At 46.4% G+C, this 15,617-nt stretch overlaps 1 protein-coding gene across 1 annotated transcript; it reads right to left on the bottom strand.

Moving 5' to 3' along the window:
* Window positions 1–464: 464 nt before the first annotated feature.
* LTO1 (LTO1 maturation factor of ABCE1) lies at window positions 465–7,685 on the bottom strand. Its single transcript, XM_069968136.1, has 5 exons — window positions 7,517–7,685; window positions 3,421–3,526; window positions 1,993–2,063; window positions 1,797–1,914; window positions 465–999 (listed from the first exon to the last, which is right to left on the bottom strand). Exons 1-5 carry the CDS (start codon window positions 7,564–7,566, stop codon window positions 931–933), a joined length of 414 nt encoding a protein of 137 aa, XP_069824237.1. The 5' UTR covers window positions 7,567–7,685; the 3' UTR covers window positions 465–930.
* Between the last annotated feature and the right edge of the window lie 7,932 nt (window positions 7,686–15,617).

Below are 15,617 nucleotides of genomic sequence, written 5' to 3'. Positions count from 1 at the left end.
ATAAAGAGATAGACAGATTATATAATCGCAGCGTGCACAATCGTCCGATCTATTACAATACAACAATGTTGTTACGGCACAGTGAACGGTGTAAACCAAAAGAGGAAAAAGGCGCCAGAATTGCTGATTGGTTTTGGTCACATTATTTAAAAAAATAAATAGAAAGTTCCATCTACGCTTGAATATACTATAATATGTTATATATACACACATACACACCAGCCAGATCACAGCTATTAGAGCGGAGCAGTGATCGGTAACCTAGACAACGAGCTGTCCACATTAGGAAAGAAAGAGCAGCATATCAGGAGAAGGAGGCAAGTTTGCTAAATGAATATATCTGTACAAGTATTTCTCTTGACGCGACCTACAAGTATAACTATGTGAGTGGAGATGTGACTAGCCCTTTAAGACCTTATATCCAATCCACTACCTATGTAGGTAAGTAAATCACCATACGCTGCAACAGGTAATAAATTATTTAATATGTGATTAAAAGTAAACAAAAATTATATATTTAAAAATCCAAATAAATTCTAGTCCTATGGATGAAGCCACCGTTCAGGCCAGGAAGGGATATGCCCACCTATTGGGCCTCAGAGCAAGATTTCAGGGGATCCTCCCTTCCAGGTATCACGTACATGGTCCTAACCAACTGGGAGGTTCCCAGTCATCTATGGGTTCCCCAGTGACCTATGAATGTGCCACTTGGGTAGATGCACCAAGCCCAGGCATGTGTGACTACCTTCCCTTTGTATTAGCAGAGGTCAGGTCAGTGACCCTTAGGGTGTAGGTCGGGGCCCCTACAATTACACATCAGATGAGGTTTCAATCCACAGCAAATACATGGAATAGTCAGTCCTTGGTCTAACCTGACCTCATCCTTCTCCAAACCCAAGATGCCACCACAAAGTATCACCATCTTAGAGGTTAGAAGGAGAGTCCAGAGTTTTCATAGTTTACTCTGAAGTCAGGCTGGACGTTCAGCATAGAACACACCTGTAAGAAGAGAAGAAAGCCTTGTTACAATACGTATATGTCTGAACCCTCCATACAGGAGCACGGCGAGGTCACGGGCTGATCATGTGACCACAAATGCAAATCACCAACCATTGCTGTGACATCAAAACAGGCAACATAATTCGTTGTTGAAGCCATGTGACGTGTCTATAGCTGGGTTGAGATCTTGAGGGGTATGGCTTTATGCAAATACTAATATCCTTGAAGGTCTAGGCTAGTTAAAGGGTAGTTCACAAATATATATATACATAAATTAAATCAACTGGTGTCAGAAAGTGCCTGGGATTTATAATTTACTTCTATTAAAAAAAAAACCTCAAGTCTTCCAGTACTTGTCAGCTGCTGTATGTCCTGCAAGAAGTGTTATTCTTTCCAGTCTGGGAGCAGGAGAGGTTTTCTATGGGGATTTGCTACTGCTCTGGACAGAGGTGGCAGCAGTGAGCACTATGTCAGGATGGAAAAAAATACACCACTTCCTGCAGGACATACAGCAGTTGATAAGTACTGGAACACTTGAGATTTTTTTTTTTATAATACAAATCTCTGGCACCAGTTGATTTGAATGATTTTTTTTTTCTTTGTGAACTATCCCAAAAGATTAGAAAGAAATGGCACCTCTGTCCTCAGGTTGTGTGCGGTGTTACAACTCTGCTCCATTCACTTCAATAGACTTAAGCTGCAATACCGCACCAAAACAAGAAGTGGTGCTGCTTTTGGAAGATAGCGGCCATGTTTATCCTGAATGAGCCCTATAGATATCATGATGCGGCACTAACCTGCTTCACTTTGCCGCGGATCCTGGAGAGCTCGTCCTGGAGTTTGTCATTAGTCGGGTCATCGGTGGGAAAGCTCTCAACCATCGATATCAGGGAGTCCAGGCTCTTTATTTTTTTGCTAAATGAAATAAGAATAAGATCAGAATCAGAATTTCTAGGTTATAGGATTTACTATATATGTAAAAAAATTCTGAACCTATGTTTATCGCTTGCGGCGAGTGAGAGGAGCAGCCTCCATGTAGATGCAAATCCCAGGTAGCAACCCAGCTGTAACAAAGGGGAAATGAGTGAGAGACAAAACTCAAGCTGGTGACCCCCACCTATGTCTGAAAGCACTATAGAGATTGGATGAAGCAATGGACGTGCATCATTTATTGTGGGGGGCACTTTAGTTCCACATCCAGAAACAGCGCCATACACTAGTGAGTGGTAGTGTCTGGTATTGCACCTCTGAATTCAAGTAAATGAAACTAAGCTGCAATACCAGGGAACAGCCACTAGCCAATGCATGGCGCTGTGCCTGGCAAACAAATATGGAGATATTGCACCACCCCTATTGTTATTGTAGCCTCCATTATCTCAAATGGCAAGAACATGATTGGGTTTTATATAGTTTTCTAGGAGCCCTGACACTCCAGAATCTATTACCTGCCATTAATGCTATATTATACATACACTTATACAATACTGAGATAGAAAAGACAAGAGATAACCCTGCACTGATGGATGGAGGGAGCGGGGGAGGTGTAATCTGCAGGATGATGGAACGCCTCATTCTGACAAGATATCACTGTCTGGTGTCACCAGTCACAAGAGTCACAAGGCAGAGGAGATAGAAGCAACTCAAGGAGAAGTCATTTCCTCTGTGTCATCACCTGCTGTATATTCTGACATGATGGGAGTAGTAGGGTCAGGTGACAACAGGGGTCAAGTCACACCCAATATACTGTGTTGAAATTACAATTGACCTTTGAGATATATATATATATATATATATATATATATATATATATATATATACATATATACACACACACACACACACACACACACACACACAGTGAGCACCATAGTTTGGTAGTAGTAGTAGTAGTAGTAGTACCTGCCTCTGTCGACCCCTCTCATGCTAGCAACAGCCACAGCCCTCCCCTTTTGTTCTAGCTGTAGCTGTGGGGGAGCCGCTGTAGCTGGAACTTGACTAAAATTACATAATGGGTGGCCAATGTGGCTATAAGGTCCAAAGGGGGGCTTCCATGGCGCAAACATTCAAGGGTGTCTGTGTGTTTGTATCAATGGTGGGCACCATGACTAAAACATACTTAGGGGCCACTGTAGCTAGGACATGAAGGGGGATGGGGTAGTGTGGCAGTACTCCCTATTTAACTTTTTAGCCACAGTGGTCCCCTTTATGTTCTGGCCACAGAGCCCCCCTTTAATGCTCCAGCCACAATGACATCATGGTTCCTGTGAGTTTACCATGGTTTGACTGTTCACAGCATGCTGCCTTGTGCTGTAAAATGACACAAGCAGAGGAGCAGACAAAGAATACAGAAGCTTTCACCATATAGTCATAATAATAATAATAATAATAATAATATTATTATTATTATATGGGAATTATTACCTCAGATCCAGCTTTTGCACCGTATACGGCTCCATAATGTTTACCTTCTGCCTCACCGACTTGACTTCCTTCAGCAAAACCTTCTTCGTATCCTTCCCCATGGTATCTGGAAACCACAAGGTTACATGTGCTGAGGAGCTGTGAGAAACCTATAAAGCACTTTGATATAATATATATGGTCCCAAACTAAGCCCCTGTAATGGGTGCGGAGAGCAATCTGCTCCATGATCAGACAATCCTGGGCTATATGTATCCTAGTACTTATCACAGCTGAGGGTATGCTACAATTCTATTCAGAACATTGCCTGTAGAGCCTTGTACACAGCTCAAGATCGACCAGGTTATCCAGGCATAGCAGATTTCTTCCAGAAACAGCGCCACTCTTGTCCTCAGTTTACATGCCGTATTGCAGCTCAGTTCCATTAAAGTGAATAGAGCTGAATTTTAATTCTGCACAGATTGTGGGTACAGAGTCACTTTAAGTGGATGGCCGTCAATTAAAGGCAAATAATGACCGTTGTTTTAAAATAACAGCAATTATTTGCTATTAAATGATGAGTGGGTCTTCTGCATGATCTTCTGTTATCACGTGTAGTAGGAGATAGCAGAGAGTCCATGCTGTGGATGAGTGTGCAGATTATCCACCTGATGTGTATAAATTACCATCCTACACACTCATAGAAAAGGGTGCGGCCTCTATTTCTGTGTTGTGCCTGTTGTTTCCTATATACGCACGGTTATTTATATATCTCTATATAGGAGGAGATTGATCAAACATGGTGTAAAGTGAAACTGGCTCAGTTGCCCCTAGCAACCAATCACATTCCACCTTTCATTTTCCAAAGAGTCTGCGAGGAATGAAAGGTGGAATCTGATTGGTTGCCGGGGGCAAGTGAGCCAGTTTCACTTTACACCAGGTTTCTTAATTTACTTCTGTTAAAAAAAAAAAATCTCAAGTCTTCCAGTACTTATCAGCTGCTGTATGTCCTGCAGGAATTGGTGTATTTTTCCCAGTTTGGAGAGCAGTAGAGGTTTTCTATGGGGATTTGCTACTGCTCTGGACAGTTCCTGACATGGACAGAGGTGGCAGCAGAGAGCAGTGTGTCAGATGGGAAAGAATCCAACACTTCCTGCAGGGAGCTACAGTAGCTGATAAGTACTGGAAGACTGGACATTTTTTTAAAGAAGCAAATTACAAATCTCTGGCAAACAGTGTATAGATTTTCTACGGATCTTTACACCTCTACTTTGTTGTAGGGCGGGCACAGTGCTTTGCTCCTTTTAGTAATTATGGGGGGGGGGGGGGGGGTTCAACATCCGTACCCCCACTGATCAAAACTTCCAACATGTCCTAAGTTTTATAAAGTGATATACGTACACTTTACCGCAATGATGCACAACATGTGGAAAAATTTAGGCTGCCTTTACACAGAGAGACTTATCTGACAGATAAGGAGTGGGTTTGAAAAGAGGAGAAATCTCAGTCTTTCCTTTATGACCTGTTCTCTGTTTATAGTCTGTTCCTGGCTTTGGCTTAAAAAATCTGTCAGATAAATCTATGTGTAAACACACCCTAAAACTCCAATCATGCATTGAGGGGCATGATGGGTGTTATAGTTTTGCAGCAGCTGGTGAGCCACAGGTTGGTGATCATTGCTTTACTGCATACAACTGTAGCAAATCCACCGACATGGAGGCTCCAAATATCACTTCAGGCACAATCCTATACAACCTTTATGGCTTCACTCATCCCAGACAGGTTACACATGATCTGTCCTGGTTCTCCAGCTCCCTGACATTATGATCAGCCAATCATTGGCTCCGTCGGGGAAGCGCAACGATGGGCTAGGCGGGATGTCAGGGAGCTGGAGCAGGCGGGAGCGCGGGCAGGTAATGTATTAACCTGGGAGTGGTGGGACTGGCATAGAAAACCACAGAAAATGACAGGATCACAGTGGATTTCGCCGTGGAACTGCAGCATTAAAATCACTGTGATGTGATACGTGTGAAGCTACCCTTAGGGTAGCTTCACACCGTATCGCAGCAGATTTGATCTAAAAAAACTGAACACAGTATCAAATCTGCTGCGGATCTGGTGTGTGTGAAAGCACCCTTAGGGTAGCTTTACACGTACCGCATCGCACCAGATTTTCAGAAAATCTGGTGCAATACGATACATGTGAAGCTACCCTCAGGGTGCGTTCACACCTACAGGATCTGCAGCAGATTTGATGCTGTGTTCAGTTATTTAAATGAAATCTGCTGCAGAAAATCAGCTGCAGATCCTGTAGGTGTGAACGCACCATTAGGGTATATTCACACGAACGAGATTCTCGCTGCGAGCCCGGCAGGTCCTGGCAGTTCCCATACACGACATACTTGCTGCGGTCTAAACGACCGCAGCGAGTATGTAATTCTGCCGCCCTTAACCCCTTCTGCTCCCGCCCGGCTCCCCCGCTGTAAGCAGCATACATTACCTGTCCTTGCTGCACGGGTCCGGCGTCTTGCTCTCCTGTCCGGCCAATTAGTGTGTTGCCCAGCCGCAGCCACTGATTGGCCGGACAGGAGAGCAGGACGCCGGACCCGTGCAGCAAGGACAGGTAATGTATGCTGCTTACAGCGGGGGAGCCGGGCGGGAGCAGAAGGGGTTAAGGGCGGCAGAATTACATACTCGCTGCGGTCGTTTAGACCACAGCAAGTATGTAGTGTATGGGAACTGCCAGGACCTGACGGGCTCGCAGCGAGAATCTCGCTGCGAGCCCGTTCGTGTGAATATACCCTTAGGGTACAAACACACACGGCATATATGCTGCGTATTTACTGCTGCGATACGCAGCAAATACGCAGCAGATTACATCTAAATAACTGAACACAGCATCAAATCTGCACCACCAAATCTGCTGCGTATTTGCTGCGTATCTGCTGTGTGTGTTTGTACCCTTAGGGTGCGTTCACACCTACAGGATCTGCAGCAGATTTGATGCTGTGTTCAGTTATTTAAATGAAATCTGCTGCAGAAAATCAGCTGCAGATCCTGTAGGTGTGAACGCACCATTTCTAGGACTTTTATTGTGTGAGAGTTTTCTGTTTCTGTCTGTATGTTAGCCACGGCAGCGTAAAAACTGCACAGTGTGAACGGGGTGCCAGCTATTCGTTGGCTTTGTGTGACACATTGGGGGTACCGCCTTTTATGGTCCTTTTATGGACGGAGCGATAGATCGCACAATTAACGATTTTAAATGAACTATGTGTTTTTTAAAACTATCAGCGTTTAGACGGAAGTGCGGAGAAATCGTTTTGCGATCGCTTAAGCCTGTCTCACACATAGGTCAAATCGTTGAAAGAATGTTCACACGGAACGATCTGCAAAGTTTTTTTGCGAACGATCAACGACGATTCGAGAACACCTTGAAAGATCAAAATGAACGATTTCTCGCTCGTTGCTTGATCGTTCGCAGTGTTTACACGGAATGATTATCGCTCAAATGCGATCGCTATCGTGCAAATTCGAACGATAATCGTTCCGTCTAAAAGGACCATTAGCCGTGCACTACCCCGCTCCTGTAAGTGTTTTACACGGAGATTAATTACATCCTGTCTGTCCGCTAAGGGTCCTTTTACACAGAGAGATTATGTGACAGATTTTTAAAGCCAAAGCCAGGAATGGACAGAGGAGAAATCTTAGTCTTTCCTTTATCACCTGTTCTCTGTTTATAGTCTGTTCCTGGCTTTGGCTTCAGAAATCTGTGCGTGTAAAAGGAAACTTAGTTTTGTAGATTTATAGTCCGAAAGCGGCCATTGCTGGTATTAGGGACCACCCCTCTGGGGTTCACCTTAACGTGGTGAGATGGTACATTCTATTTCATTGATGGGGAACCTTGGCTCTCCAGCTGTTGCAAAACTACAATTCCCATCATGCCTGGACAGCCAAAACTAAAGCTTTAGCTGTCCAGGCATGATGGGAATTGTAGTTTTTCAACTAGAGGTTTCCTATCCCTGCCATACAGGAACCTGGGCTAGTTGCCTTAGGAAACATAGAAGCCTACACCTCTTAGCAGCTAGGGGGCGCTCACCGTGCAGCTACCCGTACTCTCACCTCTCCTCGCTCATCACAATCCCCTCGAACAGGTCGTCTGACGTCTCCATGCTGAAAGATTTAGTAAGAGGAACGAATGTTATCAGACGACGTAGTGAGGGGGCAGGAATTAGAGCACGGTACGGGAAGTAGGTGCGCGCACACTTCCGGTATGCGTCATGCTCACAGCTGATTCCTCTGAATGGGGTTGATGTCACGTGACAGTGTTGTACTTTCGTTTAGGTAGAGAAGCCCGGGGGGCTGCTGGGTAATTGGGGGATATATGTGAGGAGGAGGAGGAGGAGGAGAGCGCCTGGGGGCAGTGTGCTCGGAGCTGTAATTCAGTGATATCCAACCTATGGCTGTTGGAGAACTATAACTCCCAGCTTGCCTGGAAGACTGTTGGCTGGCTGTGCATGCTGGGAGTTGTAGTTTTACAATAATAACCATATTGTAGGAGAAGAGGTGATGAGTGGGGAGGCTCTTGATGGACAAACACCCAATAGAGCAGGGGAGATGCTCTGCATAGACAGACACCCAATAGAGCAGGGGTGATGCTCTGCATAGACAGACACCCAATAGAGCAGGGGTGATGCTCTGCATAGACAGACACCTAATAGAGCAGGGGTGATGCTCTGCATAGACAGACACCTAATAGAGCAGGGGTGATGCTCTGCATAGACAGACACCTTATGGAGCAGGGGTGATGCTCTGCATAGACAGACACCTTATGGAGCAGGGGTGATGTTCTGCATGGGCAGGGACCTAATGCAGCTGGGGTGATGCTCTGCGTGGACAGGACCTAAAACTGCAGGATTGATGCTCTGCATAGATATGGACCTCATGCAGCAGGGGTGATGCTCTGCACAGACAGGGACCTGATGCAGCAGGGGTAATGCTCTGCACAGATAGGGACCTGATGCAGCAGGGGTAATGCTCTGCACAGACAGGGGCCTTATGCAGCAGGGAATGATGCTCTGCACAGACAGGGACCTGATGCAGCAGGGGTGATGCTCTGCACAGACAGGGACCTGATGCAGCAGGGGTGATGCTCTGCACAGACAAGGACCTGATGCAGCAGGGGTGATGCTCTGCACAGACAGGGACCTGATGCAGCAGGGGTAATGCTCTGCACAGACAGAGACCTCATGCAGCTGGGGTGATGCTCTGCATGGACAGTGACCTCATGCAGCTGGGTTGATGCTATGCACAGATAGGGACCTGATGCAGCAGGGGTGACGCTCTGTACAGATAGGGACCTGATGCAACTGGGCTGACGCTCTGCGTGGACACAGACCTGATGCAGCTGAGGTGATGCCCTGCATGGACAGTGACCTGATGAAGCAAGGTTGATGTTCTGCATAGACAGGGACCTAATACAGCAGGGGTGACGTTCTGCACAGATAGGGAACTGATGCAGCTGGGGTGATGCTCTGCACATACAGGGACCTGAAGCAGCTGGGGTGATGCTCTGCATGGACAGTGACCTCATGCAGCTGGGGTAATGCTCTGCATGGACAGGACCTAAAACAGCAGGGTTGATGTTCTGCATAGAGAGGGACCTGATGCAGCAGGGATGATGCTCCACATAAACAGGGACCTCATACATCTATGATGATCCTCTGCACAGACAGGAACCTTATGCAGCTGGGGTGATGGTCTGCACAGATAGGGACCTGATGCAGCTACGGTGATGCTCTGCACAAATAGAGACCTGATGCAGCTAGGGTGATGCTCTGCACAAATAGAGACCTAATGCAGCTAGGGTGATGCTCTGCACAGACAGGAACCTGATGCAGCAGCGGTGATGCTCTGCACAGACAGGGACCTGATGCAGCAGGGGTTATGCTCTGCACAGACAGGGACCTGATGCAGCAGGGGTGATGCTCTGCACAGACAGGAACCTGATGCAGCAGCGGTGATGCTCTGCACAGACAGGGACCTGATGCAGCAGCGGTGATGCTCTGCACAGACAGGGACCTGATGCAGCAGGGGTGATGCTCTGCACAGACAGGGGCCTGATGCAGCAGCGGTGATGCTCTGCACAGACAGGGACCTGATGCAGCAGGGGTGATGCTCCGCACAGACAGGGACCTCATGCAGCAGGGGTGATGCCAGGGACCTGATGCAGCAGCGGTGATGCTCTGCACAGACAGGGACCTGATGCAGCAGGGGTGATGCTTCGCACAGACAGGGACCTCATGCAGCAGGGGTGATGCTCCGCACAGACAGGGACTTGATGTAGCAGGGGTGATGCTCCGCACAGACAGGGACCTGATGCAGCAGGGGTGATGCTCTGCACAGACAGGGACCTGATGCAGCAGGGGTGATGCTCTGCACAGACAGGGACCTGATGCAGCAGCGGTGATGCTCTGCACAGACAGGGACCTGATGCAGCAGGGATGATGCTCCGCACAGACAGGGACCTGATGCAGCAGGGGTGATGCTCCGCACAGACAGGGACCTGATGCAGCAGGGGTGATGCTCCGCACAGACAGGGACCTCATGCAGCTGGGGTGATGCTCCGCACAGACAGGGACCTGATGCAGCAGGGGTGATGCATTTGGCATAATAAATGAGCATAACAAATACACTAGAGCCAAGAAGAATCCTATACACACATGACATGAGCTTTTCCTATAGGATTAGCTGTTAGGGCCTGTGCTATACATACCCTCATGTATACTGCAGTCTCCTCGGCCCTCCTGCACTGCCTGTATAATGTGCTGACCGTGGTGACAGCTGCTGTCTGTGTTTCTGCTGACACCACTGCTACCGGTGTGTGCTGTGTTTACAGAAAGTGCCAGTATTTGCAGTATGCTGAATGCTATAGAGCAGGGATGGGGAACCTTGGCTCTCCAGCTGTTGCAAAACTACAACTCCCATCATGCCTGGACAGCCAAAGCTTTAGCTTTGGCTGTCCAGGCATGATGGGAGTTGTAGTTTTGCAACAGCTGGTAAGCCGAGGTTTCCTACCCCTGCTATAAAGCTACAAGTCATCATGGCCGTCCCCAGCAGTTGTGATTGACAGATCTCTCTCTCTACTTGATTATAGAACGAGATCTATCAGTGAAGGCCGGCGGAGCAAATAGAAGTTTCCTAGGACCGCCCAAATGACTCTTGGTTCAGACAGGATGAAAGTGATAACTGGTTCTCTTAAAGTATAACTGTCATATAAAGTAACGTGACATCATCAGCCATGTCAGGAGGTTGTACATGGTGCAGCTGTATGGTGGGATCGTAGTGGTGTCAGGAGTGAGACCCGCTGCCATCAAGAACTTTTGAGATGTCAAAAGTTTTTACAAATGACAGTAACGCTGTAAGAATGAATGTATATTCAAGCAGCTGTTTTACTATTAAGTTCAGTAGAAAGTGGTAAAAACATTTTTTTCTTTTCCTTTTTTTTTCATAGCAGTTTTATAACCCCAAACTCAAAATAACCTATGTGAACTTAGCATGATGTCAAAAGTAGTACTGAAAGCATGCACTAGGTGGCAGTGTAGATGTCAGCTGCTTTATTTATAAAATATAGGGAATGGGTATCAGGTCACAGGGAAATTTAAAGTGTCTCTGCCATTAAGGAGAAGTTTTGATCGGACGGGGGTCTCAGCGGCGGATCCTCCAGTGACCCTCCAAAGAATGCATTTAAAAAAAGTAGCAGTTAAAATTGGCTGAAAGAAGTTATTTAAAAATAGCTATTTAAAAATCTTCAGTCTTCCCATACTTATCAGATGCTGTATGTCCTGCAGGAAGTGTTGCATTCTTTCTAGCCTGACACAGTGCTCTCTGCTGCCACCTCTGTCCATGTCAGGTACTGCCCAGAGCAGCAGCAAATCCCCATAGAAAACCTCTCCTGCTCTGGACAGTTCCTGACACGGACAGAGGTGGCAGCAGAGAGCACTGTGTCAGACTGGAAAGAATACACCACTCCCTGCAGGACATACAGCAGCTGATAATTACTGGAAGACTGGAGATTTTTAAATTTTACTTATTTGCAATTCTATATAACTTTCTGAAACCAGTTAATTTGAAAGAAAAAGATTTTCGTTGGATAACCCCTTTAATAAAGGGCAATTTTTTTCTTTTTTTTTTTTAAGCATTCTTTACTGCCCAAAGCTGAGCGAGTTATGATGGGCGTCGGAGAGAGACCACCTCAGGAGAAGAAAGCGGTCAGGGTACAAAAACAAGCCGCCATATACAAAGGTGTGTAATCCGTGCTGAGCGCTGGGTATTACCGGGGATCCTCGCAGCTTTTATATGACATATGATCTTATTCTCCTGCTTATTCTATTGTCTTTACGGTGTTAGATATTTAAACCTGTTTTGTGCATTTATTGCAGAGAGGAAGCTAATTCCCTGTCTATGAGGAGATAACCCCTTTAACCTTCCTCATTCATATGCACTAAGCCTCCTATTGTGCGGGCGGGGATACCGGCCACACACCTCACACAAAGTGCCATAGAGAATAGTGAATTAGGTGAGGGCCATGCATGCTGCTAGGGGAACTAGAGCATCCATTTTTATCATCAGTAGTGGTCCTAGCATCACTGATCATATAGTTCAGGGGTAGGGAACCTTGGCTCTTCAGCTGTTGCAAAACTACAACTCCCATCATGCCTGGACAGCCAAAGCTAAAGCTTTGGCTGTCCAGGCATGATGGGAGTTGTAGTTTTGCAACAGCTGAAGAGCCAAGGTTCCCTACCCCTGATCTATTTATTATTCTGTTTATTGGGGATACACTTTAAATATGGGATAAACCCTTTAAGCTGCCCCTTAAGTAGGGAACAGGAAAAGCATAAAGTTGTGGATGGCATGGGTGTGCTGCTACCTACTTCCGTTCTGTACTTACCAGGCTTCTTATGAAAGTTAAAAATGATCAACTATCCGCAAAATCATCCAGCGCAGTTTGTGTCCTCCACATGGTAACCACACTTGTGCTTCCGATGTCTTCAGGTGAGCAACCAACCATGTGTTTCTAGTTTTATCCAGCGCTACACAAACATGGCCACTTTCTTCCAGAGACAGCACCGCTCTTGTCTCCAGTTTGGGTGCAGGTTTTGTGACTCGGTTCCATTGAAGCGAATGGAGACAAGAGTGATGCTGTCTCTGGAAGAAAGTGGCCATGTTTGTCTAATGCTGGACAACCCTTTTAAAGTGCTACAAAAACATGGCTACTTTTTCCCCTCTCTTGTCTCCAGTTCAGGTGTGGTTTGCAATTAAGCTCCATTTACTTAAATGGATTTGAGTTTGAAACGCCACCCAATCTGGAGACAAGAGAGGGGGAAAAGTGGCCATGTTTTTGTAGCGCTGGACAACCCCTTTAAAGAGGATGTACCAGCAGGTACATCCTCTTAAATCTGACCCACGGCAAATCCCCCACCCCTTTATGACGCGGCTCCGTTGATTCTAATGGAGCCGCGTCATAGAGTGGAGGGAACTCCCTCCCACTGGGGGCGGGCCGGACCGCCTCCTGTGCTTCAGCTGAATTCCGTCGCTAGAACATGCTCACGGCCGCACGCCTTTCCGCCGGCGCCATAGACACCATTCTATGGACCGGCTGATTCCTCTATCCGCCGAAAGAATTGACGTATCAATTCTTTCGGAGGAAGGCGGAATCCGCCTGTGCATAGAATGTTGTCTATGGCACGGGCGGAGAGTCTCATGGCCGTGAGCGCGTACAGGTAACGGAATTCGGCTGAATAAATCCACGAGAATTCCGTAGTCTGAACCCACCCCTATTCTGTTCTGGCAGAAAAGGAGCAGAATAGAAGCTGAATTTGAGCAAATTTCAAGCAGAATGCAAGTGGAATTCAAGCAGAATTCAAACCCCATTGACTTCTGTAGGATTTCTGTAGCAGAATCCACCCATAGGCCCCGTTCACACTGAGAAATAAGGGCGGAATCCCGCAGTGCTTAGTGTCCTGCTTTGGGCATGTCACTTCTTTGGGCAGAAAAGAGATCTGCTGCAGAAAATTCTGCTTGGAAATTCTGCAGTGTGAACAACAGAGCGGAAATCCCATTGAACACAATAGGAGATTGCCCTGTTCATATTTTACGGGAGAAATTTCTAGCACAAATTAAGAGCCAATTCCTCGTCTATTGCTCAGTGTCCTGCCCCACCCTTATTATATACATGCACATTCACCTCAGGCAACCCAGCTTGTGTATGCAGTGTACCTAAGGGATGGGGTATAGAAATCCTACAAGCTGAATTCCTCCAGAAGCTTCCATTCTGTAAACATAGGTAAAAAATGGTGAGGTTACATCTGGCACTAAAGAATCAAAACTTTTTATATACTATTTTACCCTCAATCTGCCCCTTTGTGTTATTGCCTCTTAAGAGAATACCCCCCCCCCCCCCCAATGATTTCCTCACATTTCAGGATCATATATCTGAGTGTTTCATCTCCTCCTCGGCTCACAACTGAAAACTGAGCGGGTGGATGTGTGAAATAGCCCAGCGCCTCCTTAATCTGGAGTAACTATGCGGTTCTTTGTCAGGCCGAGGGCTGGCGGACAATAGCATTAACAGCAGGTATTTGTGAAGTCACCTGGAGAACTTCTGTATGATTACATAGCCAGGAGTGACAGCTACTCCCAGGGCTTTGAAGACACTACAGGCTACTAGTTTGGGAATTAGGTTTTGAAGTCAATTTCTAGAAACTTGCAATTACTTTGAGTGTGGATGTGTTCTTTCCCACCTTACTTAGCTCGCTGCTTGTACGGGGCAGAGATGACGGCTTCACCGCTGGGAGGGGAAATGCAGAAAGCTAAGAAATCTCACCCATACAAATAGACCTGCTCTGCATATGTATATATATATATATATATATATATATATATATATATATATATATACACTCACCGGCCACTTTATTAGGTACACCTGTCCAACTGAACGTTACCACTTAATTTCTAATCAGCCAATCACATGGCGGCATTTAGGCATGTAGACCTGGTCAAGACAATCTCCTGCAGTTCAAACCGAGCATCAGTATGGGGAAGAAAGGTGATTTGAGGGCCTTTGAACGTGGCATGGTTGTTGGTGCCAGAAGGGCTGGTCTGAGTATTTCAGAAACTGCTGATCTACTGGGATTTTCACGCACAACCATCTCTAGGGTTTACAGAGAATGGTCTGAAAAAGAAAAAACATCCAGTGAGCGGCAGTTCTGTGGGCGGAAATGCCTTGTTGATGCCAGAGGTCAGAGGAGAATGGGCAGACTGGTTCGAGCTGATAGAAAGGCAACAGTGACTCAAATAGCCAACTGTTACAACCAAGGTAGGCAGAAGAGCATCTCTGAACGCACAGTACCTCCAACTTTGAGGCAGATGGGCTACAGCAGCAGAAGACCACACCGGGTGCCACTCCTTTCAGCTAAGAACAGGAAACTGAGGCTACAATTTGCACAAGCTCATCGAAATTGGACAGTAGAAGATTGGAAAAACGTTGCCTGGTCTGATGAGTCTCGATTTCTGCTGCGACATTCGGATGGTAGGGTCAGAATTTGGCGTCAACAACATGAAAGCATGGATCCATCCTGCCTTGTATCAACGGTTCAGGCTGGTGGTGGTGGTGTCATGGTGTGGGGAATATTTTCTTGGCACTCTTTGGGCCCCTTGGTACCAATTGAGCATCGTTGCAACGCCACAGCCTACCTGAGTATTGTTGCTGACCATGTCCATCCCTTTATGACCACAATGTACCCAACATCTGATGGCTACTTTCAGCAGGATAATGCGCCATGTCATAAAGCTAGAATCATCTCAGACTGGTTTCTTGAACATGACAATGAGTTCACTGTACTCCAATGGCCTCCACAGTCACCAGATCTCAATCCAATAGAGCATCTTTGGGATGTGGTGGAACGGGAGATTCGCATCATGGATGTGCAGCCGACAAATCTGTGGCAACTGTGTGATGCCATCATGTCAATATGGACCAAAATCTCTGAGGAATGCTTCCAGCACCTTGTTGTATCTATGCCACCAAGAATTGAGGCAGTTCTGAAGGCAAAAGGGGGTCCAACCCGTTACTAGCATGGTGTACCTAATAAAGTGGCCGGTGAGTGTATATATATATATATATATATATATATACACACACACAGTGGTACCTTGGTTT

The sequence above is a fragment of the Dendropsophus ebraccatus genome, chromosome 4, assembly GCF_027789765.1.
Source record: "Dendropsophus ebraccatus isolate aDenEbr1 chromosome 4, aDenEbr1.pat, whole genome shotgun sequence".
Lineage (NCBI taxonomy): Eukaryota > Metazoa > Chordata > Amphibia > Anura > Hylidae > Dendropsophus > Dendropsophus ebraccatus.
The sequence above is the reverse complement of the archived record's forward strand: the minus strand, read 5'-3'. Positions and strand labels throughout refer to the sequence as shown.